Raw genomic sequence first — 25,075 nt, forward strand, 5'->3', positions numbered from 1 at the left:
ACTTATATGGTGTACTTTTTTGTTATGTAAAGCCAAGTTTATACTTATTTATTACATGAAAACTAAGTTTAAACCAATGCGGTAAATAGGTGTTCAGTTTTGTAGTCATCTAGCTAATTGATCTTTTGTTCTGTATCACAAAAAACATAAACCCTAGGCATGAGTTCTTCTCTATAGATATTAAACAATTCCTTCTCGGATTCACGTAAAGCCATGAGTAGCCTGCAAAAGATAGAGAAATGATAACTTATTTACTCATCCCATATACTACATAGCTATTCTTTTTGTAAAAAGAATTCCCTTAGTCCAAAGTTACTCAACAGTTTGTGCAAGGCAAAATGTCTCGTGAATAAGGCCAGTTGTTGGGAACAATTCCTTAGGACCTGCAATAATGTAGCAGCTGCTGGTATCACCCAGGGCAACAGTAGCTGCAGTGAATCCGTAGTGGATGGGTACATAACAGTTTTCATTGAACAGATAGACTTGTTTTGGTGTGTGAGCCAAAGACAGCTCTGATTTGGCTAGGAAATGGTGCTTCAAGCAGGAAAATGCGTCTGTAATAAGCCCCATTGTGGTAGGAGTTCCCTCATGAGAGTTGATGAGAGCACACTCTGAACCTTCATATAGAAAAGCTTTCCCAGCAACTTGTAGCTCCCACAAAATTTTTACTTGTACGTGAATATGATGCTAGTAATTCTTGAATCAATACGGAATTTCCCAACGTTATTCAGGAAAATCGTTCTACAATTTCTATCTTGTCACAGCAAGCAAGAAACTAAACAAACTTTTATGACAGCACGTGCAAAAATGATCTAAGAATATAATGCATGTTGCTATGAGCACCTGCAATTAGCAGTATCAATAATTTACAAAGCTAACGCTCAAGAGGGCACTATAACTTCAACCAATTTGTACATTACTAATTTCCACTCAACTAACTATACATTCCTATGCCAAAAATCTTATGGAAATGTTACCATCTCCACTGAGATTTTGTTCAGAACTTTTAACTTTACATATAAGAAGCACATCTATCAACCCGCTGCCAAAGGGTGTTATAGCTCAAGTCAACCTATCAATCAATTTCGTGTCCTTGACCATGAAAACCATAATGAATGTTACATTGAAGTGTTATACAAGAGCTGCACAGAGTCTAGCTTTACTAGACCCAGTAGTCTAGCTTTACTAGACCCAGTACTTCATTCCTGATTCCACAATGATTAAGAAACTTTGTCTAGAACTGTGACATGGGGCTCCTCTTGACAAGTCTTGACTGAATGATTTAAAGAGGGGGTAAGTTCAAACAAGCTTACAACAGGAACTAACTAAATTGAACATTTGAAATGCAATTCATACCTTTACTTTTGTCGTTCTCCAGCTCCCTGGACTGTTTTGCTGAGACCGATATTCATATTTTCTAATGGAATTTATATCAACTGTTTGATCTGGACATATTATGTTATCGATCAAAGATTCCTACAAGCATATCAGGTATGGTTAGTTCCTATATTACAGAATGATCTAAGATAGCACATTTAAGACAAGATCTGAACCTATATTCATTCTTTTCTGAGCTCATATGTTGACAGTACTTTGTAATCATAATTAACAGAGAGATGGAAAAAATTAGTTTTTTGAAAGTATCTTGCCCTCAAAATGAGGACACTATACACCATGGCTGCACATAAGATCATTGCATTGCTGCTTAGTACATACCACAGAACTAAAGTAACCAGCAAAATACCTTGCTCTCTAATCCTGGGCAACTCTTAACGTCCAGACGATCATAGTAAAAGAGTACCTGCACAAAAGAACAGAATACTGGAATAATAGGATAGCAATGAAGAAACTAGTTCTGAGGCGCTCACATCCCCACCCCAATAAAGCAGCAAAAGAGAAGGAGATATTGAAGAGAGAAAGGGGGGAGAAAGGAGGGAAAAAGGTAGAAAATTAAGGCAATTCCTAGAAGTGTTGAAATATAGTAATACTTTTCAAAGAAAAAAAGGAAAGATAAAAATAATATAGAAAGGCCCTGCCAACTATCTAAATTTTAAGCAGGCAACTTGTCGATAGTCCTTACCTTACCAATCAACTGGATGTTGGACGCATCAGCAGCCATGATGTGCACTCCTAGACAATGGTTGGGAGAAATGCAGAAAGGGCAGAATATGGATTTGTATACACATCCATCTTCCTGGCACCAGATACCCTGTCTTGGGATATCTTTGTTATTCCTGTTATAAAGTCTCTGATCAACTGACAAAATATCCACTATCAGAACTGGCACAAGAGATGGTGAAGTCTGTCGAGATCCTTGCTCATTTCCTTTGAATAAACTAGTCAAGACAATTTTTGATAGTGATGTCAAGAAACATGTGACATATGAGCTGTTTCCAGGAAGTCCTAGTGGGTTTCTGCAGAGTGAACAAAATATTTGTAATCTTTGATCCAGACTGAGACTGCCACTTTTGGAAAATAGATCACCCTCATTCGCCATGGAAAATTGAATGCTAGGCTTAAGTTCACATGCTGAGAAATTAACCTCCGAATTTCTTGTTCTTTGATTTTCATTGTCAGTTAACACGGAATAATCAGTCATGCTTAAGTCCTCGGTATTTTCTACAGTCACCATGTCAAACTTCATCTTCTGAATCGAGTTCATCTGCTGTGAATTAAGCAACATCCGCCTTTTATGGGCATGAGAATTAACACTCAAATTTGCGGATGATTCTATTTTCTGAGTTAACCCTTTGGTGTTTTCTATGCCACTTCTCTCTGGAGTGACTTCAGCACACATCACTTTTGAAGGAAATTGAGCAGAGTCTGTTAAAGACACGTGACTTGCTTGATCAAACTCATCAAAGATCTGGATTACAGTGGAATGAGAATTGTCCTCATTCATGGTTCCTTCAGGACTAGCTACAGTGTAGTTTCCACTTGTAGGAGTCTCCTTAACGAAAGAAACTTCTAGCCTTTCTTCAATATTTGCTGCGCACGGATTTCCCCAGCACCTGAAAATGAAGGAAACCATGACAATACTATCCTGAGAAACCGTTATCAGTGAGTACTAAGATTGAGAAAGTAATTCACATGCAAAGAAACCGTAGCACAAAAATAAGATTTGCATGAAATATTCAAGCAGAAACAGGAAGATGCACATTGCACAATTTACGATATACATTGAAGGATGAGCTCAACTCAACTACAATTTCAGCAACACAGCAGGAAAGGTACTAAATTGTCTTTGAGCTAGGGTATTGTCTCTGAGTAATAACACCGGATCAAGGGTTAGTGAGGGGCTAGTTAGAGACTTAGCTCCTCCTTCACTACCTAAACTATTTTCCATAGAAAATAACAAATTCAGTTGGAGGTAATTGAAAAAAGATTTTGATTACTGTAAAGAACGAGTTACATCAAACCATTCTAGCCAAAAGATTCTTTGAGCCCGTGATTCACATTGACCATGACCAAATAACCAGTGGAAGAAGATTAGAAAATGCTTCTCTATATTTTAGTAGTTGCAACACTTTCCTTTTTAGGAAGATTTAAATTAGTTACACATTTACACCATTATATTATTTGGAAAGGGATTTCTCTCTATATCTCTCCTCATCACATAAGCACAATTCCCAACTCTCTCCAAGTAATGTGCCGTAGGCTTATATATCGGGATATTACACTCCATCTCTCTCCTCTATCTTTTCTTTTTTTTGATACGGAGAACAAGTGAAAAAACTTTACTCTATCATCAGAACTCCTAAAAACTTTACTCCCCTCCGCTCCCCCCCCCCCCCCCCAATTTTGCAACTATCAGAAAATTAAGGGTGTACTTAGAATTTATGAACTGTAAAGATAATATCAGGTTCTAGAAAGTGTCAAAAAATATTTCTTAATTTGAGGTTCCACAAAACAGAATATTTCTTAAAGCTTTCAGTATCAGTAGTAGTATATAGATTATAGAGCACACAAGCTTCACCTCAGAACCTCCCCACTATGGCAATCAATGTCAATCTCTTTCTGGTTGTCAATATCTTCCTCATTTACTGGTGCAGACTCTTGAATTCCATCATTGCTTTGAGATCTCACTGACATATAACCAGAGCCTGTGTCAGCTGAGCCTGATAGACAATGAGAACGTCTAGCAGATGGCATCTTCATGCTGCCAGAAACAAATCTCTTTTCGCTGACTTGTGATTTGGTCAATGCCTGGCTTTTCTTTGCGATGGGTTTTTTAACAGAATCATCAGGAGGAATATTTTCTAAATCAGCAACAGGATCTTGTACCTTACTAGAATTGCCAATCCTCTCCTGTGGATGAGAAGAAATTAGATCTTTAAGAGAAGGAAATACTTAACTGTGGCAAGGACGAGAAATAAAAACATCAACATGGAGCGTCTTGTTTGACCTTAGTGTTACAGAAGAAGGATTTCAATCTATCAACTGATGTTTCAAAGTTCTCATATGTTCTGATTGATTTCCTCAGCCACTTTGAGATGTAGATTGTATTTCTTTCCTCACTGAATCTCTCATCTGCAGCACATTAAGTGAAGAGCCTTTACCAAAAGTTGTATAAAGCAGAAATACACTACCAAAACTTGCTAAGATACGAATTAGGAAGGAATTATAACAAGGAAACAGTAGCAGAACACAAGAACTAAATATTCACTTTGAACATTCAAAATTGTCAAGACTCAAGAACAATTCTTAAGTGACACCTTGCTTTTAATGCCATGTACTGTATTGCAACAAACTCCTTTTGACACTGTGAATCATATGGACAAGGATCAATATGACAATATCAAAACAAAAACCTCAAGGCGTTAAGCAGAGAAAAGCAAGACGTGGGATTCACTTCAATTGATGAGAGAAGTGAAAGCAAGGAAAAGTAAACCTTTTAAAAAAAGAAATATTAAATTTTGAGATAAACTTGATTATGAGGTAAAATTATAGTGTACTTTCAGAAAATAGTCATGCAGTAAGTCTGGATTTCATCTCAAACATAAATCAAATAAAATTTAGTATATTCAATCACTGAACAATGCTCACGCATGCGATGTAATGATGGCGCACGACAGGATTGATTGTACTGATTTTGGTGGATGGAGTGGATTTCATATGCCAACTTCACAAAGCTCTGATTTATATAAAAGTAAACGTAACAATATAATAGCTAGCAAGAAAAATGTTAAGAGATTCAATAAAATCTTTTCAATATGTTCTTTGTTAAGAAAGTCTTTGACTGGAGGTACAGTGACACTGTGCTATTGTCAAAACAACTTAATACGGTCTCATCCACTGACCTCCACACCTGACCTTGCCTTTTCTGACAAAAAAAGATACTGCTTCATCACGTTCCGAATCAGACCTTGCCTATTTGGACACTCATTTGTTGATCTCAGTTCGACATAGGATTAAGCCCAGCTAGGAAAACCATTCAAAAATATGAAAGCAACATAGAACAGATAGAAGAAAACAAGAATTACCTAAGAAGATTATAGCCCCATAATCATGCCTGTGCCGTATACATCTGCCTGTCATCAAGAAAAGCAAAGAGTAAGAATGAATCCTAAAGCCTTGGTATAAGATAAACGAATAGTACCGTGAGCAAGATATAAGCCAACACTTGATGAAGACAATAGAATAGATGTTTAAAAAAAATCACATGACGATGCAAAAGATATGATGGCTTGAAAAGAAAGCACATCTTAGGAACATGATATGCTGCAAATCCCTGTATCTGCAAACCTATCTGTCAGCCCATGAATATATAAATGCTACAACTGACCCTGCACATAAGCTTTGTTAGCCAATCAGCATCATGGATCCAGGGGGTAACGCACCTTATTTGGGGATGATGGTATATATAGAAGACAATTCACATACGCAAACTGACACATATATCAGCTTCTCGGCCTAAATTAATTTTATTTTCTGCTTGTTGTATCTTTATTGTGGTGAGTAGTATAAACTGCTTGCAGAAAATCCCTTAGTATTATAGTCAAATTATATAATCTGTATTCTCTATCCTTCATAGTAATCATTATCCTTTGTGCCTGTGGAAGTAACTAAGACGATTTTATTGATCACTATAAAACATCAGTAAGCCGGTCTTTGCGTTTCTATTTCTCATACGCAAAGTTGTTAAAATCGAGATTCTAGTTTGAATCATGAACGACCTTTAAAATAGAATCGTAAAATAGAATCGTAGAATTGTAAGATTCTACAAACACCTATAATCAAGATATTGCACTCAATCTTCATTGAATATGCTAAAATTATAAGTCCAAACTATGTTACCTGGACTCGGCTAGGAGTGTCCGATATGGGTACGGATCGAGTTCGGACGGCAATTCCAAAAAATCAGGACACGGACTCTGTCCGAAATTTGGACACGGGTACGGGTACGCGAAAATAATATTTTATAATATAAAATTTAATAATTAATTAGCTAATTTATATTATTAATATATTATAAATAGAACAACTTAGCCATAGGTTAAGAAGAAAAAAACAATGTTTTAAGAAAAGAAAGTAGTAGAACAGAAGAAGGAAAGGAGAGAAGGAAAATAAAAAAGAAAAAAAGAAAAGGCACAAAGTAAAGTCACGTGGACTTGTGAGAAAAAGAAAAAGAAAAAGAAAGAGAAAAGATGGAAACCAAAGGACAGAAGTACAGAACACGAGTTTGAAGAGAGAGAAGGAAGAGAAGTGAAGACCGACGAGTTTGAAACTCCGGTCGTCGAGTCAAGGTGAGTTATCGCCTTTTCCTTTTCTCCTCTTCTTCTTTTCTTCTCTTCTCCTCTTCGAACTCTAGGGTTTGTGAATCTAGGGTTTAGAGCCGCCGTGTCCGAGTGAACTTTGTCGGATCCGACACGTATTTCGTACCAGTGTCGGTGTCGTGTCGTACCGACACCGGTATATGGCAAAATTTGCCGAGTCCGGGTAACAGAGAGTCCAAAGACCTAAAAATTGGAAAAAATAGTTGTTTACCCACTATATTGGCAATAACTAACAATATGTATCAATTATTTGCTTTGTTAGCATGATTTAGATTTGGGAGGTTTTCGCTAGTCAACAAAAATGTATAAAATCGTCTAGAATCGTGAATCGAATCATCTACCATATTTTGAATCGTAAGATTTTAAAATTTGAATCGCGATTTTAATAACTTTGCTCATACGTGAACTTGAACACTAAACACATACGCCTTTGCTTGGCTGAATGCAAACTAAATCAACATATATTGCTCTGAGGGTCAGATCCCTGTACACCGACACTTAGGTAGAGAAGGAAGGCTTCAGAGACTTTGGCAACCAACTTTACAAGGCATTGAACACCATTTCAATGAAGTATGAGGTGATTATTGTATAAGGTACGAACAATCAATGATTTACTACCAATATATTGCCTGCATTTCTCTATGTGAGATAAAACCAATGAAGCTCATCATTTGGATGACATGCAATCATATAGCAAAACAGAACTTCAAAGAGGATCTTCACATGTCACATAGTGAGAAAAGTGACACAAATTACAAGAATCTGATTAACTGTAGCAAGACTCAAACTGGCAAACTTAGATATTTCAGGTCTCGAGTCCATTCAAAGCAGCACGTGCAATCAGGCATCATTCACAGGATTATAGTAATTGTTGTAACTGTTTAAGTTAAACGATTGACCAATGAAATTATATATTGTATTTCACCAAAATCCAACACTCAGATAGATCTCAAGTCTGATATAAAAATAAAATGTTTTTTTCCATGAGGGTCCATATTCTTCAAGATTTTTGAGTCTTGAAACATCACTAAAATGCTTATTCATACCATGTTCTATACAAAATCAAATTGGCTGGCAATTGCCTGGTGTTTTGTAAAATTGTAAGTAGAAAGGAGAACATAATGACCAAAAAGCGGCGTGTCTAAAATTGCACATGAGATTAGAATTTGGATGGTCTTAGATTCCTTGTAAATGAGGGCTTCTGGAGCTTTTTCAACAGATATATAGCACATTTAACCATTTCTTTCGGAAAGGATTCTATACCCCGACTAATGTTGTTATTTACAAACACATAGTGATGTGTACAATTAATACTGGATTGTCTGTATCATCAAGAAAAGTAAAAGTTCCTTATCATTACTTATAGCCAAGGGAATACACAAACACACCTATATATATATAAGTGAGATCTGAATGTTTAAGCGAGACGAAGGCCTAAAAGTAAACATTGAGTTTCTTCTCTTCCTTTCTTTTTTGGACGTAATATTTTTGTAAGCCTTCTCACCTTTTTACTCAGTTTCTTGACTTCTTCATGTATAAGAATCTTTCTATTTTGTTTCTTTTTTGGACTTAATGTTTTTGTAACTTTTTACTATTTCCTACATTATTTTTACTCTTTACTCTTCATTTCTATGAATTTTGTTTTAAGGTCTTATGTCTCACTTTTTATTTACGACAATTCATTTTAAAGAATGTATAACTCAGCTTTAATATAATCAATATTCCACACTTTCAACACAATTCACATTTAAGCCTGAATCTTTCACTTTAAAAAAGGAAGAGCTCATTTTTTGAAAGAAAAGATCAGAGAAAAAGAATCAATTTTTTTTTGTGTTTTCTGACAAGTGTATGGGTACACTGGCTGCTAGCCTGGGAATTATCAAAGTCTTCAATGACATGGAATCACTAGGATAATAGCTACCAATAATATATATTATATATATATATATATATATATATATATATATATATAGGTTTAAGTTCATATGAGAACCACCCTTATGGTGAGAACAGTGAGAACCACTCATTTTACGAAGATTTTGATCATTTCATAATATTTTTGCTCATTTTTTGTTTCACTTATTTTATGGTTTTGCTCATTCAACAATTTTATGCTCATCTATCAACGTTTTTGCTCATTCTATGTTTTGCTCATTTTACTTTTTCTCATTGAACTTTTTTATGCTCATTTTACGTTTTCCTTCTTTTACATTTTTGTTCATTTTACGTTTTTGATAATTTAATGTTTTCTACTCATTTTATGTTTATGCTCATTTGTTACTTTTTTTTGCTCATTTTAAGTGGTTCTCACAGTTCTCACCATAAGAGGGTTCTCATTAGAACCCAACCCTATATATATATATATGACACTCATCCTCCAGAATACCCAGCATACCTGCAGCCTGATTTAGTGCTCTGAAGGCTTGCTGGCAGTACCAGTCGCTACCACTCAGAAGATTCTTGGAGCTTTTATATGTGTCATTATACTTCTTCTTTTCTGCAACTTGGACATCATATCTGCAAAGACTTCGAGATTGATGATCCCAACTGGGTACAAAAGCCAAAAAGAATTCCAGTTTAAACAGGAGCAAAGAATTCTTACATATTTGGAAAAGGAATACCGATAATTATCTGAAGGAGTTAAGAAATTACATCTCAACACAAAAAAGGCGAAGAAAATGATTTCTTCCTGTATAAAAGAAAGGCAGTTCAACCTAATTACATTGAGCTAATTGGGGCATAAAATGTGCTATTATATGTTATCAATATACTATTTAAGACTTAATACTCCAGAAAGGATACAACAGCACGAGCATTTTCATCTGAAAAGTCAATTCCTTCAGAGACCTGTGCTCATTGACAATGGCCAAAACACAAAATTCATTAAATTGAAAGGATCATTTTGTTCCTTTGAATCAGCAATAAACATTGTCATCTAGAACTCGGCGAGATAATGCCATCTTAGGGGGGAGCGAGCAAAAACTATAATGGATAAATAAGTACTTCAAGCAAAAAGAAAAAGAAATATATTACTAGAGAAATGTGCAACCAACATAGAGATCACTGGGGTTCCCTTAGTGAGGCTCCACCCATTGCAGAATGGGGAGGGTCAAAGGTACACAGCCTTATCGGTTATACCCCTCTGCTGAAACAGAAGCTGTTTTTTGATATAACCCCTGATATTAAGTGCAACAATCCCCTGCTGCATCACAATAAACAAGAAGCAAAGAGAATCGAATGGGTCGCCTACTTTACTGCTCATTTCGTTGGATGCAAAAGCTTAGACTTCCCATAACTGCTATAAATTGCTAGGTTCGACTTTCTACATGATGTTTCACTTACATGGGGAGGATAGCAAGATAAATATGCAACTTCCCACAAACTTGTTAATCAGAACTTCCCAGAAAATCGTAATCCCACACTTTTATGAACCAAACTACTTTTTGGTTTTATATCTTACACTTTTCCTTGTTAATCAAACAGTCAGTCTATCAAAGTCAAAAATCCAAAGAATAGTTACTTTTTCGATGCCATTGAAATGAAGAATAGTAAATATACTACCAAAATCCATACAAGGATTCCCAAAGTTCCATTTTCTTTACGATGAGTGTGAAATCAACCTCCTAGAGTTGATTTAAGATGAAATGTAGAAGATGTAGATGATATTATCAGAGAGAATTTGAGACAGAGAAATTAGAATCTCTTGATATTATGAACTTATGCTCTTACAAACTAAGAGAGAGGAGTATATACACAACTAACAAGAAGTGTATGCTTCAAGCTTTATAACTAACTTGCTAACAAACTTACCAAACTAACTTATAATTTACTAAGCTAACTGCCAGTTGGTTAGCTGAGAGATGCTAAGAGTAATCAGCTGCATCAGCAGCAGCTTACTTACACCCCCTCCTCAAGCTGGAATGTGAGTCATTCAGAGAGAATCATTCCAAGCTTGACAGTGAGAAACTTGTGTTGAACAGCACCAAGAGCTTTGGTCATAATATCAGCTATTTGCATATGAGAGCTAGCGTGGTGTGTAGCAATGAAACCAGATTGGACACTTTCTCTAACATAATGACAATCAATCTTCAAATGCTTGGTTTTGTCATGAAACACAGGACTGGTTGTAAAGTGTTGAGCAGCAATATTGTCACAGAATAAGGAAATAGGTAGAGTAGGATGTATGTTGAGGTCATTAAGAAGACTAACTAACAAGACGAGCTCATTTGTACTATGACTCATACTTCTATATTCTGCTTTAGTGGAGCTTTTAGAAACAACCTTTTGTTTCTTAGTCTTCCCGGAGATAAGAGAAGAGCCAAGAAAGACACAATAACCAGTAAGAGATCTTCCTGAATAATGACAACTACCCCAGTCTACATCACAATAGGCAGCATGTTGAAGAGAATGACTATGGTGTGATGTGCCTTTCAAATATTTAAGAACATGTTGAGCTGCTAAAAAATGAGGCATTCTTGGATCAGATAGAAACTGACTAAGTTGCTGAACAGTATATGTCAGGTCTAGTCATGTTCAAGCATAGCAATTTTCCATGGATCAGGTAGTTTATCCCCATCATAAATGCTCAGTTTAAGACCTTTAGGAAGAGGAAAGCAGCAAGAGAGCAAGTTTACATTGAACAATTTTTAAGCAAATCAAGGATATATTTCCTTCGATTCAAAAGCATGCAGATGTATCTCTTTTTACCTTTATGCCAAGAAAATATCTTAATTCTCCAAGATCTTTTATAGTGAAAGCTTGATGCAACTGTGCTTTGAGGTGTGTAATAGTAGACAAATTGGTACTAGCCACCAATAGATCATCTACATAAGCAACAACCACAAGAAAATCGAAACCATTTTTCATAGTAAACATAGAATAGTCCAATTTTGATTGAGTAAAACCATAGGCAAGCAGGAATTTGGTTAACTCTAAATTCCATTGTCTGGAGGCTTGTCTTAAGCCATATAAAGATCTTTTTAACTTGTAAAATTACCCTGGGGAAGCTTTAGTGTATCCTTGAGGTGGTTGCATATACGACTCTTCTTCAAAATAGCCATGAAGAAAAGCGTTGTTAATATCTCACTGATTAAGCTAAAGGTTACAAGCAGCAGCTAATGCCATAAGAATTCTAACTGTGAATTTTGCAACTGCACTGAATATGTGCTTAAATTTTTTGCCTTCAATCTGTCTATCTCCTCTAGCCACTAATCTGGCTTTGCATCTTTCAACACTACCATCTGGGTTGAACTTGGTCTTATAAACCCATTTACAACCAACAGCTTTATGCCGTGGAGGCACAGCAACAAGATCCCAGGTCTGGTTTTGTTCTAGGGCTGAAAGTTCTTTGTTCATAGCCTCAATCCACCTATTGTCTTGACTAGCTTGCTTGTAAGTAGCAGGTTCAATAGTAGAAAGAACATTGGCAAAGCTAGCTAAATGTTCTTGGCTATAGGTGGAAAAAATAGGACAAGTAGAAACATTAAAACTTTGAGAAGTGAAGTATCCTTGGATGGAGAAGAATGATGTACTTTAGGTAAATCAACAATAAAATCTGCTAGTTTGGCAGGAGGCTGAATAAGTCTAGAAGATTTTCTAGTAATGACAAGAAGAGTAGTAGAGTGAAATACAGGAGAAGATGTAAGAGAAGGTTGATGAGAAGAAGAGATATAAGTAGAATTAAAAGTATCAAGTGAAGGAGAAGAAGTAGAGAAATGTGTAGGTATAAATGAACTGGAAGAAGAAGGGTTATTAGGAAAAGGTGGTATGACAATTGGAGAAGAATGAGAAGGTATAAGATCTCTAGGATCATAATAGCAGGGTTGCGTAAGTTGGGTGCAATTTTTATAGAAGGAGTAGGAGGTGAGTTAGATAAAGATGAAGCAAAAGGAAATATGTGTTCCTGAAACTTGACATTCTTACTGAGGATGATCTTGTCATCTTGTGTATAGTTAGATCATAGCAATTATAGCCTTTTTTAGCAAAGGGATAACAAGGGAAGATGCACTTGGTGGCTCTTGGAGCAAACTAGTCAGAAATTTTGTGTTCAACATAACACAAGCATCCAATTGTCCTCAAATGATCATAGGTAGGTGGTTTTTTCATTAGAATTTCAAAAGGTGTTTTCCAAACCAATATGGTACTAGGCATTAGATTAATTAGATAGGTAGCTGCTAATAAGCAATCTCCCCAAAATTTTATAGGTAAATGAGCATGAAGTCTTAGTGCTCTAGCAGTTTCTAAAAAGACGTCTATGTTTCCTTCCTACTCTCCCATTTTGTTGGGAGTATTAGGAAGACTTCTTTGATGTATGATGCCTTTTTGAGCAAAAAGTTGAGTACAATAACTCTGTATAATCCCACTTCCATAATCACTCCTGATATGTTTTGATTGTAAACCAAACTGTGTTTTAATATAAGCTAGGAATCGAGATAAAATAGTGGAACTTGTGTTTTAGAGTGAACTAAACGAGTCCAAGTGACTCTACTGTGGTCCCTATAAGGTCCCTAGAGATCCACATGAAGCAATGCAAAAGATTCATATGCATGAGAAGTAGAAGAAGGGAAAGGGGATTTATGCATTTTGGCATATATACAAAATTCACAATCCAAATCTGAATTTATTTTGAAAGTAAACAAACTAGACAGCTTATTCATCTTGTGATCAGAAGAATGTCCAAGTCTAGAATGAAAAATCTCATATGAAGGTAGAGTACTAACATGTAAAGTAGTACTTAGAGAAGAAACATAAGAAGAATCTAGTCGGCTGGTCTCACAGCAGTGCCTTGATTGTGCTAGTTACAAGGGTCCTCAAACACACATGATGTAGAAGTGAATTTGGCAAGCAGATTACGTTCATCTAAAAGCTTACCAACAGACAAGATTATCTTCAATAAGAACACTAATTGAATTCAAGAACCTTTCGGCTCTAATACCATGTGAAATCAACCTCCTAGAGTTGATTTAAGATGAAATGTAGAAGATATAGATGATATTATCAGAGAGAATTTGAGAGAGAGAAATTAGAATCTCTTGATATTATGAACCTTTGATCTTACAAACTAAGAGAGAGGAGTATATATACAACCAACAAGAAGTGTATGCTGCAAGCTTTATAATTAACTTGCTAACAGACTTAACAAACTAACTTATAATTTCCTAAGCTAACTGCCAGATGCTGCTCTGTAGCAGCTTACTTACAATGAGTCACCCCAAAAGAAAACAATTAGCCACCGAGGCAAGTTGTTCTGAATAAGAACGCCACCAACAAGCATACAGAGTACAGACTCTGAAAGAACCGCATTTTGCACACAACAAAAAAGATCCATCCTCACAAGAACCGTTTGCAGATGCAAACATGAGTATGAGACCAACCTACAATGACGAATAAAATCCATCCCACCAACTTTACTAGTTTGCTTCCATCAGGAGCCAAGGACGAAAGCATAGAACAAAATTAACTAGCTGCAGCTGAATTTATACTTCACTTTGGTCATTTACGGGGAAAGAACTATCCCCTAAGATCAATATCATGAGCTCTCTGAGCTGGTCAATCAGTATTATGGACCATGAGGTAAAGTGTTATGAGCATTTAAGTGTAGGGTTGTAGGCATCCTCTGTTACCCGGACTCGGCAAATTTTGCCATATACCGGTGTCGGTACGACACGACACCGACACCGGTACGAAATACATGTCGGATCCGGCAAAGTTCACTCGGACACGGCGGCTCTAAACCCTAGATTCTCAAACCCTAGAATTCGAAGAGGAGAAGAGAAGAAAAGAAGAGGAAAAGCCGATAACTCACCTTGACTCGCCGACCGGAGCTTCAAACTCGCCGGCAAAACTTCGAACTCGCCGGTAAGTGTTTTGTCTCTTCAGTCTTCACTTCTCTTCCTTCTCTCTTCTCTTCTTCTCTCTCTTCGATCTTGTTTAGTTGTTCTGTCTCTTCATCTTTTCTTTTTCTTTTTCTTTTTCTTTTTCTTTTTGTCACAAAGTGCACGTGAGTGCGTGACTTGTCCTTTTCTTTTCTCTTTTCTTTTTTCTTTTTTCTTTTTTATTTTCTTTCTCTCCTTTCCTTCTTCTGTTCTACTTTCTTTTATTAAAATATTTTTTTTCTTCTCAACAATACCTTAATTTTATTAATATATTATAAATAGACAATTATAAAATATAAATTACCTAATTAATTATTAAATTTTATATTATAAAATATTATTTTCGCGTACCCATACCCGTGTCCAAATTTCGGACAGAGTCCCCGTGTCCTGATTTTTTGGAATTGCCGTACCCGACACTCGGATCCGTACCCATATCCGACACTCCTAGCCGAGTCCAGGTAACTATGTAGCCATCAATTGTAACACAAAATAAGAAGTCAGCTTCATGCAAAGACAATCACAAAGAAGAGGAAATTCTGAATAAAGTGTGGATTCCACGGGTTCTAACACCCTGAGGATGATTGAAAGATTGTCTCCCTTTCATAAATGCAGGATGAAGCAAGGTCCTCCATAACTCCATTAGATGGTCAGTTGCCGATTTATGATTTATTGAAGTATAAAGTACTTGTATTTTGGTTCCTCCACTTTTCTAATAGTGTTTCCTTCATTATTCTCCCTTTTTAAACCAGATTCTTGGTGGCGTATAACCATCTTATCTCCTCAGTAAATTTTTCCCATGTCCAGAAAGAAACTATAGTATTTTACAAAAATGTCTTTCTCTCTAGAAGAGGAAAAGCAAGGAGTGAGATGTATTGAACCAAAGAATTTACTGTGTTTCTTCAACCACAAGATTCACCAAGTTGCGTTTAGGGTTTAGACTTTTAGGATTACCCCCCCTATTCAGAATAATACTTTGTAATTGTAGTCAAATAGACTCTTTAAAAATTATCTGAACACTTTTTCTTGCTTCAACCCCAAAAAGATTACTCCCTCCGATTTGTAATGTTTTCTGCATTTACTATTTGGGGGAAAAAACTAGGAATAATTTATTATAATGTAAGTGGGGTCAAAAAAAAAACAAATATAGATTGGAGAGAAAGTGGGGTCAAAAAGCAAAAATAGATTGGAGAGAGAGTGTCCAAACATAGAATAAAACACAATGCATAGAACATTAAAAATCGTCCATATGAGGAAATTGCACAGAACATTAAAAATCGGAGGGAGTAACTGAATTCGAAAATATAATATAAAGGTCATTGGTTGTGCTCAATATGCCTGATATGGGAACTCATTTTAGCACATTAAGCACCAGCTGGATCTCATTTAGAGCCTATAATGGCAATCGCGCTTCAACTATAGAACTTTCAAGTAAATACTTAATGTAGACCTTGACTCATGTTGCTTACAAACCCTCGAGCATGTTGATATGTCTAAAGGAGTACTAAAGGATTTAATTCTTGGAATAATATACATAAGAAAACAACCTATGTTAGCAGCGTTACTTCACCATTAAGCAATATAAGGAGATTGAAGAACAAATCAATCAAGCTTTAACCACTAATCCCTACGTACCTGAAAGATAGATCCACTTTTATTTTTGGTCTGTTCCTCAAAGATTGCTCTATTTCCTTCTATGTGAAATGTACTCATGATCTCTCTCTACCTTTTCTCCTACCTCACTCACAAAATACAAAAATACCTACCTACTTAATACAAATCTTGAAAAAGTAACCAAAAAAGAATTGGGCAAACATTAAGGAACAGATGTAGTAGATAGGGGTGAGCACAACCGGGTACCCAGTAGAATTTCATAGACCCGGACCCAGACCCGGACCCAGTGGGTATTAAGAATCTGGAATTGGAATTGGAATTGGTCAAACCGGGTCCTAAATTTTTGGACCCAGACCCGGACCCGGTGGGTACCAGGTCCAGAACTGGGTACCCAGTTTTAAGTTTAACAACATACTAAGATGGGCCAATTAAGCTATAAAATTTTATAAAAAAAATAAATGGGCCTAAAGGCCTACTAAGTACTAACTTTTTACTTAACATCTATTATCCTATTACCAATTCTATATGAGTCTATGAAAAAAACCAATTCTAAGTATCGGGTACCCGGACCTAGACCCGCTCCAACCGGGTACCCAGAGTTGGAACCGGTCAAACTGGGTACCCACCAGGTACTGGGTCCGAAAAAATTCTACCCAGAATTGGAACCGGATGCAACTGGGTCCAATTTTTTGTACCCAGACCCGAACCCAATTGGACCGGGACCGGGTCTGGGTCTAGGTATTCAGAATTTCTGCTCACCCCTAGTAGTAAATACTATCGAACTTAATGATGTGAACATCTTCTTAGAGTACGCATGGCAGCATGGCAATGGTCAGCCAATGGAACATCTGTTGTCTATCTTTTCCACAAATTCCTCTAGTTAATGGTAAAGTTTTGCAATGCCATGACTTGGGCTACACTTACACCAAGATTTAGTGTAGTGCGGTTTATTGAAGGTAGGAATGGGCATGGACTCTAGACGCGAAACCCCAGTAAGGTCTAGATCCGTTTTCTGAAGACACATTAGATACAAGCCTAATCTGAGTTTACACGTTTAAAATCAGACTTTGGCCTGGGTCTAATGTTTGGAGACCCATTATGACCACAAAGGCACAAATCCTATAGTTTTTCTCTTGGTAAGCAGTAAGGAACTTTTGTTGCGAAAAATACAGCAATTACACCCAAAGATTAATGGCTTAAGGTAAACCTTCTAAGGACCCTAATAGACCAGAATTCCTGAACAGAAGCAGGCTCTAGCAAGAAGCAAGAGCCAAAACAACTCATGGAACACGCATAGCTACATGCTATACAATTAATACAACCAGTCTTTACCTTGTGGCTCCTCCTATCCATGAAGCACGGGTACTTCCCTGGAGTGTTGTTTCCCGTACCGGGGACGGGGACGGGGACGGGACGGATACGCCGGAAAAATGTATATTTAATTTTATAAACTCCACAGTATACTCTATACTTGGCACTTCATTATTCTAGAGAGTATTATGTCCTACCAAACACGGTAGATTAACATTGCAATCATGGCAACATAAGCTTTTAGGCAAAACAACTTATATGAATTCGAGGCAAGTTTCTTATAGCATTTTAACAATCTACAGTATACACCACTCTAAACCTTATATTAGTTAATGTGTTTCACATAATGTATATACATATTTATGTGTGTGTGTATAAATAGATTTAATTGTAATTGATCGTACGCAGATTTATTAAATTGTCCCTCGTGAGGGTCTCCTAATATAGCTTTCAAAATATAACATATACACATGCATACACTGATACATATATAAGAATATATTGATAGTGATTATGTAGAACTTCTTAGCTAAGATGGCTAGTAAAGATATCTGGCCTTGTAACACGGAAATGGATGTAGATTCGACATGGACAAAGATAGAACTCAGTATAAAGGAAGTGGTGAAAGAGGTCCTTGGAGAATCTAAAGGAACTGTACCACCAAGTAAGGACACATCTTGGTGGAACGAGGCGGTGAGACAAGCGATAAAAAACAAACGAGAAAGTTATAAACTTTTGGGAAAAGATAGCAGCGATGTGAATTATGAGAAATACAAAGAGGCTAGAAAAGAAGCCAAGAAGGGCAGTACGAGAAGCTAAAGCACAGGTAAACAAAGAGCTTTATGCAAGATTGGATACGAAAGAAGGTGAAAAAGACATTTATAGAATTGCGCGTATGAGGGACAGGAAGACAAGAGACATAAGAAAGGTAAAATGCGTCAAGGGTGTGGACCAAAGAGTGCTTGTGGAGGATGAGGAGATAAAGGATAGATGGAGATCGTACTTTGATACCTTGTTCAACGGTGATAAAGCACAAGCCATTGGGGATGTACACATCACGCCAAGTATGTTAAATCGTGAGTTTATGAGGATTCAAAAGGGAGAAGTCGTTGCAGCATTAAAAAAGATGAAATTGAAGAAAGCTACGGGGCCAGATGGCATACCTATAGAAGTTTGGAGGTGTTTAGGGGGGAGAGGAATCGAATGGCTGACAACATTTTTCAACATGATTTGGAGACACAACAAAATGCCATTAGAGTGGAGGAAGAGTACTTTGATTCCTTTGTATAAGAACAAAGGCGATGTACAAGATTGTACCAACTACCGAGGAATCAAATAATGAGTCATATTATGAAACTCTAACGACTTAGGAAACATGTAAAGATATCGGAGAACCAATTTGGATTTATGCCTGGAAGATCGACTATAGAGGCCATCCACCTCATAAGACAAACAATGGAACATTACCGTGATAGGAAGAAGGATCTACATATTGTTTTCATTGATTTGGAGAAGGCATATGATAGAGTACCAAGAGAAATACTTTGGTGGGCATTGGCAAGGAAAGGTGTTCCACTGAAATATATAGATATCATCAAGGATATGTATGAGGGGCAACTACGAGTGTGCGGACTACGGTGGGGAGGACAGAAGAGTTTCCTATTACGATCGGAGTGCATCAAGGTTCTGCACTTAGTCCCTTTCTCTTTGCTCTAGTCATGGACGAACTAACGAGGTCAGTTCAAGATGATATACCATGGTGCATGATGTTTGCGGATGATATTGTGTTGATTGATGAGACAAAGGAAGGTGGTGAGAGTAAGTTGGAATTGTGGAGGCATACATTAGAAGCCCGTGATTTTAGATTGAGCAGAAGTAAGACGGAGTATATGAAGTGCAAGTTCAGTGGGGTTACAAGCAGCGAGGCGAGGGCGGTCACTTTGGATAGCAAGGTGGTTCAAGGATTGAACGTCTTCCGTTACCTAGGATCCATTCTCCAAATGATATGATAGAGTAATAATATTATGTAGTATTCTAGTTCTGTTAGAATTCTATGTAATTTAGGGTTTATTTTAAGTAAATGTTTAAATTATAAAGGATCCTATTATGAGTAGGAGTCTAATTCCTTATCATTGAGTCTTAATACTTAGTCTTTATTTTGCATTAGGCGTGTGATTAAGTAGTAATTATCTTAGGTTTAGGCGTGTGCTTAAGTTATCTTTATTAGGAAGATATCTTTTATCTTTAAGCTTTCCTAGTTCTAGTAGGTTTAGGAAAATCTTGTAATATAAATGAGATTTTCGGCCATTTGAATAAAGGAGAGTTGATGTTTTGAGTTTAACCTATTCCTTGTGGAATTAAAGTTTTAGGAGTGAATCCAAGTTTAAGCAGTGAATGCAAACCCAATTATTATCACCCTTAGGAGTTGGTAATTTCATATCCTTGAACTTCTTGTGCGTGAGGCATAGGATTTTCGAACCTAACTCTTGAATTAACATTCGAGATTCACTTTCTTGGTTAAAGAATCAATCAAAAAACAAAAAAAAATACATTCTTTCATTCAAGATTCATTAAAGAAACCATAAAGAACCTATCTTTAAATCAAGAACTTAAGTATAGCCTTCAATTTCACATCAATTGGTGTGGCTGCTGGGATCTTAAAGGTGCTTCATTGGAATTGGATGGTTATAGATTGCGCAAGATGACTGAACCTACGATCACTCTTGCGTCCCTAGCTAAGCAGATTGCGGACCTTATGGAGATGAATGCCATGGTGCACGCAGATATGGCTGAGGTAAGGCGTGATGTGGTAGATTTAAGTAGTAATAGAAGGGATGCCTCTCCACCTAGTATAGGAAATCGAAGGAGGGAGGATGAGCTCAAACTTTCGGACTTGCCTTCCTTTGATGGTGATGAAGATGCCGAGGCCTATTTGGATTGGGAAAGGAGATTGGAACGTCTCTTCAACCACAAACAATTGGAGGAACACTCTCGTTTCTCATATGCCACGTTAAAGCTTACAAAATATGCATCACTATGGTTTGATTCACTTCAAGCTAGGCGTGAATCTGAAGGAAAGGAACCACTTGACTCATGGGCCGAATTGAAGAATAAGATGAAGAAAAGGTTTGTGCCACGAAACCACAAACAAGATTTGTTATTAAGGCTGAATTCACTCACACAAGGAACCATGACTGTCGAAAAATACATCAAAGAATTTGAGCGTCTTTACATAGCTTGTGATTGTAGGGATCAAGAAGAACAAAAAATCGCCAAATTTGTGCTTGGATTGAATAGAAATTTACGCAACTATGTGGAGTTGCAACCACTCACAACGTTTGATGAAGTATGTTCCTTGGCATGTAAGCTTGAGAGACAACATAAAGGTGATGTTCAAGCAAGGTAAAGGTGAGATGGAGATGAGTAGTGCAGCCAAGGAGGCCGTGAGTGCCAAGATAACTACACAAGAGGTTGTGGAGGCTATGAAGGGAACTCTTCCTCTTGGTGCATCTAAGGAGTCGGCTGTGAAGAAGATGGTGTGCTTTAAGTGTCAAGGGTTGGGACATGTAGCCCGAAACTGTCCAAATCGTACCATGGTGACAAGGGAGGATTACTATAGTTTTTTGATCCAAAGTAGGATGGAAGAGAGTGAGCCACAACATGAGGAACCACACGACATAGGGGATATGACTAGTGAAGAGTTTTGGACCAAGCAAGCCAAGTGTAGTCCAGAGGAGGCGCATGAAGTGTTGGTAGTAAGGAGATCTTTGTTGGCTGAATTGCAAGATGATCAAGCTTGCTCTTTTATCATTGATAGTGGATCATGTACTAATGCTTGTTCTCTAACTATGGTGGAAAAGCTACAATTACTTACAAGAAAACACCCTAACTCTTATAAACTTAGTTGGTTGAATGATGAAGGTGGTGTGTGGGTAAGAAAACAAGCGTTGGTTAGCTTCAAAGTAGGTGAGTATCATGATGAGTTATGGTGTGATGCTATTCCTATGACAGCTTGTTCATTGTTACTTGGTAGGCCATGGCAAAGTGATAGGTTTGTTCTTCACAATGGCAAAACAAATGAGTATTCGGTTCTTATGGGTAATAGGCGCTTACTACTTGAGCCTTTGCCTCCAAAGAAGCATGCTGCCACGCAAGGAAAGGAGAAAGGGAAGCAAGAGGGAGCTCATATGTGCGTGAGTTTGTGCCATGAAGAAGTCTTGAAAACCGCAAGCAATAAGAAGGAAAAGAGGCAACAAGTGCTACAATTGCGTCAAGGTTCTAAGTTGGAGTTAGGAGATAAGGTGTGGTTGTCCCTTGCAGCTCAAAGACTCCATGTGAATCACAAAAATGACGAGCCTATGGATGAAGGTCCATTTGAAATTGTTGAGAAAGTAGGCTATGAAACATTCAAGGTGTTGCTAGGAGGTGGCATATGTGCAGCATTGCCTTCATGTGAATTGGTACCATGCTTTCCAGATTAAAGCTTGAGACAAGTTTTTTTTCTACAGGGGGAGTATGATATGATAGAGTAATAATATTATGTTGTATTTTAGTTCTGTTAGAATTCTATGTAATTTAGGGTTTATTTTAAGTAAATGTTTAAATGATAAAGGATCCTATTATGAGTAGGAGTCTAATTCCTTATCATTGAGTCTTAATACTTAGTCTTTATTTTGCATTAGACGTGTGATTAAGTAGTAATTATCTTAGGTTTAGGCGTGTGCTTAAGTTATCTTTATTAGGAAGATATCTTTTATCTTTAAGCTTTCCTAGTTCTAGTAGGTTTAGGAAAATCTTGTAATATAAATAGGATTTTCGGCCATTTGAATAAAGGAGAGTTGATGTTTTGAGTTTAACCTATTCCTTGTGGAATTGAAGTTTTAGGAGTGAATCCAAGTTTAAGCAGTGAATGCAAACCCAGTTATTATCACCCTTGGTTAGGAGTTGGTAATTTCATATCCTTGAACTTCTTGTGCGTGAGGCATAGGATTTTCGAATCTAACTCTTGAATTAACATTCAAGATTCACTTTCTTGGTTAAAGAATCAATCAAGAAACAAAAAAAAATACATTCTTTCATTCAAGATTCATTAAAGAAACCATAAAGAACCTATCTTTAAATCAAGAACTTAAGTATAGCCTTCAATTTCACATCACCAAAAGGATGGAGAACTGGATGGAGACGTGGCGCATAGAATTAACGCGGGTTGGTTAAAGTGGAAAAGCGCCACCGGATTCCTTTGTGATTCTGGCATTCCCCAAAGATTGAAGGGAAAGTTCTACCGCACTGTAATTAGGCCTGCTTTGTTATATGGCACCGAATGTTGGGCGGTGAAACAATGCCACGTTCATAAGATGACCGTGGCGGAGATGCGTATGTTGTGGTGGATGTGTGGCCACACAAGGAAGACCGATTAAGAAATGAAGTGATCCGGGAAAAAGTTGGAGTTGCATCCATTGAAGAAAAGATGAGGGAGAATCGGTTAAGATGGTTTGGTCATGTGAAAAGGAGATCAGGAGATGCACCAGTGAGAAGAATTGAAGAGTGAAGGAGTAATCAAATTGTAAAGGGTAGGGGAAGACCTAAGATGACTTGGGTGAGGGTAATTGAAAATGATATGAGGTTACTTGGGATTGAGGAGAGCATGACGTTGGATAGAAGTGGGTGGAGGGGCAGTATCTATGTGGAGGAAGGGGTCTGATTACTGCATTTATTTGTTTTTCTCAAATGTGTTGGTATTAAAACCTTTTGCTGAAAACCTCTTCTAAACACTTTTTGGTGTAAACCTTGTTTTCAAAAAAAAAAAAAAAAAAAAAAAAAATTTATCACTCTTGACGATGCCATCTCCTCTGGTCACGATTCCAGTTGACAATTCATGTTAGCCGACCCCAAATCACCTTGGGAATAAGGCTTAGTTGTTGTTGTTGTTGTTGTATTGATAGTGATTATGTCTGCGACTAGTAATGTGTGTGTGCCTACATATCCGTTCATGTGTACGCTTTAAGAAACTTTCACTCCCAAAGTCCGCCAGTAAATGGTGGACCTAGACTTTAATCCCCTCAAAAAAAATGGTGGACCTAGACTTCAGGTTAAATAGTCATAAAACTCGATAATTGGTAACAGAAGTAAAACAGTCTTACATGACAAATATATGTCAGACTAAGGACTGAACAATCAAAAATAATTATAAGAATAATTGCACACCTTTCCTCGGCAAACAGCGAGAAATGCAGCCCCCTCCTTACAGTCTTCAACTGACTTAGCTGCAGCAAAACCATCAGAGTTAACTTTCTTAGCCTTTCTCCTTTTTCCAAGAGCTGGCTTTGTGTCTTGATGAATTGCACTGTAATAACCTCTCAGAACAGTTTCTAACTCCTCCTGGCTTCCTCCTCTGGGCTCTGCATGTCAAAGGTTATTAGGTAATTATCTTGTAAATCATGCTCCTAAAACATAATTTCACTTAATATGCTTTCGTCCAAAATAAACATCCAAATTAAAATCCAAGAACAAGAGGTCCTCCTGGTACCCTGGATCTCTTATATAAACATTGAACCTTTTCTGTTTCCCCTTGCAGAGCAGGGTTACTTACCAACAAAGACAGGTTTTCTAGCATTCATCCGAGACCACTGGCCTGTTTCAGTCCACCTTTTACAAAGCTTATCCATTAACTTATAGCTTGGGAAGAACACGAGTGAACCACCGGGAACAACCTTGAACAGCTCCTCCAGGGCTTTACCAACAGCATCCTTCACAAGATACATGTTATTGACCTAGAACCTTAGCAATGGAGGGAAAAAAATTAAAAAAAATCTGTGAGTACCTGAAAGGCATATCCATCAGCTGTCTTATAGCTTGCATTTAAACGATAATCATGTGGACCAGTAGAAATTATAGAAGCCCAAACCTGTGGCAAACGAAGAATAATAACCAAAATTAAACACGAGATAGTGAACAGAGATAAAGCAACACAGTTGGTTTAATGAAAATAGTGTTCACCAACTAACCTGAGATTCAACGTCAATCACATGTGGTGCCTCTAGAAGAGTATCAAATGGGATCCCAAGTTCAGATGAAAATGAATTCATTGGTGATAGAGTCCTAATATTACCCAAAAATAGAAAAGCAGGCATATCATGAAACATAAGAACATGACAGAACTAGTTACAAAACAACCATAAGAAGCTCCAAATAACAGACAAAAATATTAAGGCTTTCACTGCGGCTGCCATTATCAGCATTGAACCGGCATTCCAATGATTCATAAAGGCAGAGTCCTTGAACATCAGCAGATTTCAAATTTGAGTGAGTCCAGCCCACAGGACACAGAGAATATGACCAACCAAAAGAATCAAATTTGGAGTATACAACAAGCAGCAACAGGAACTCAAGAGCAACGTCCCCGTGTAACTTATAGGGTGGTTGCTATTAGACTGGTCATGATCTTAGGGAAAATGAATAAAGTAGTAAGATCAACCGCAACTGATTACAAAATAAACATAA

The 25,075-nt window shown here is 37.1% G+C and overlaps 1 protein-coding gene across 2 annotated transcripts in view; it reads right to left on the minus strand.

Annotated features, from left to right (window-relative positions):
- Positions 1-808: 808 nt before the first annotated feature.
- LOC104901128 (uncharacterized) overlaps positions 809-25,075 on the minus strand; it is a 32,529-nt gene continuing 8,262 nt past the window's right edge. Inside the window, exons 15-28 of one of the 2 annotated variants that reach the window (XM_010688675.3) lie at positions 24,580-24,673; positions 24,396-24,479; positions 24,165-24,321; positions 23,780-23,973; positions 9,579-9,623; positions 9,379-9,407; positions 9,172-9,293; positions 5,484-5,531; positions 4,406-4,530; positions 3,977-4,308; positions 2,081-3,011; positions 1,745-1,801; positions 1,357-1,476; positions 809-1,273 (exon numbers count right to left, since the gene is read on the minus strand). In XM_010688675.3, the coding sequence (XP_010686977.1) occupies positions 1,235-1,273; positions 1,357-1,476; positions 1,745-1,801; positions 2,081-3,011; positions 3,977-4,308; positions 4,406-4,530; positions 5,484-5,531; positions 9,172-9,293; positions 9,379-9,407; positions 9,579-9,623; positions 23,780-23,973; positions 24,165-24,321; positions 24,396-24,479; positions 24,580-24,673 (2,377 nt within the window). In that variant the 3' untranslated portion in view covers positions 809-1,234. Of the gene's footprint in view, positions 1,274-1,356; positions 1,477-1,744; positions 1,802-2,080; positions 3,012-3,976; positions 4,309-4,405; positions 4,531-5,483; positions 5,532-9,171; positions 9,294-9,378; positions 9,408-9,578; positions 9,624-23,779; positions 23,974-24,164; positions 24,322-24,395; positions 24,480-24,579; positions 24,674-25,075 lie in introns of those variants that run through there. The other variant, XM_057392602.1, reaches the window with a different exon arrangement.

The sequence above is a fragment of the Beta vulgaris genome, chromosome 1, assembly GCF_026745355.1.
Source record: "Beta vulgaris subsp. vulgaris cultivar EL10 chromosome 1, EL10.2, whole genome shotgun sequence".
NCBI lineage: Eukaryota > Viridiplantae > Streptophyta > Magnoliopsida > Caryophyllales > Amaranthaceae > Beta > Beta vulgaris.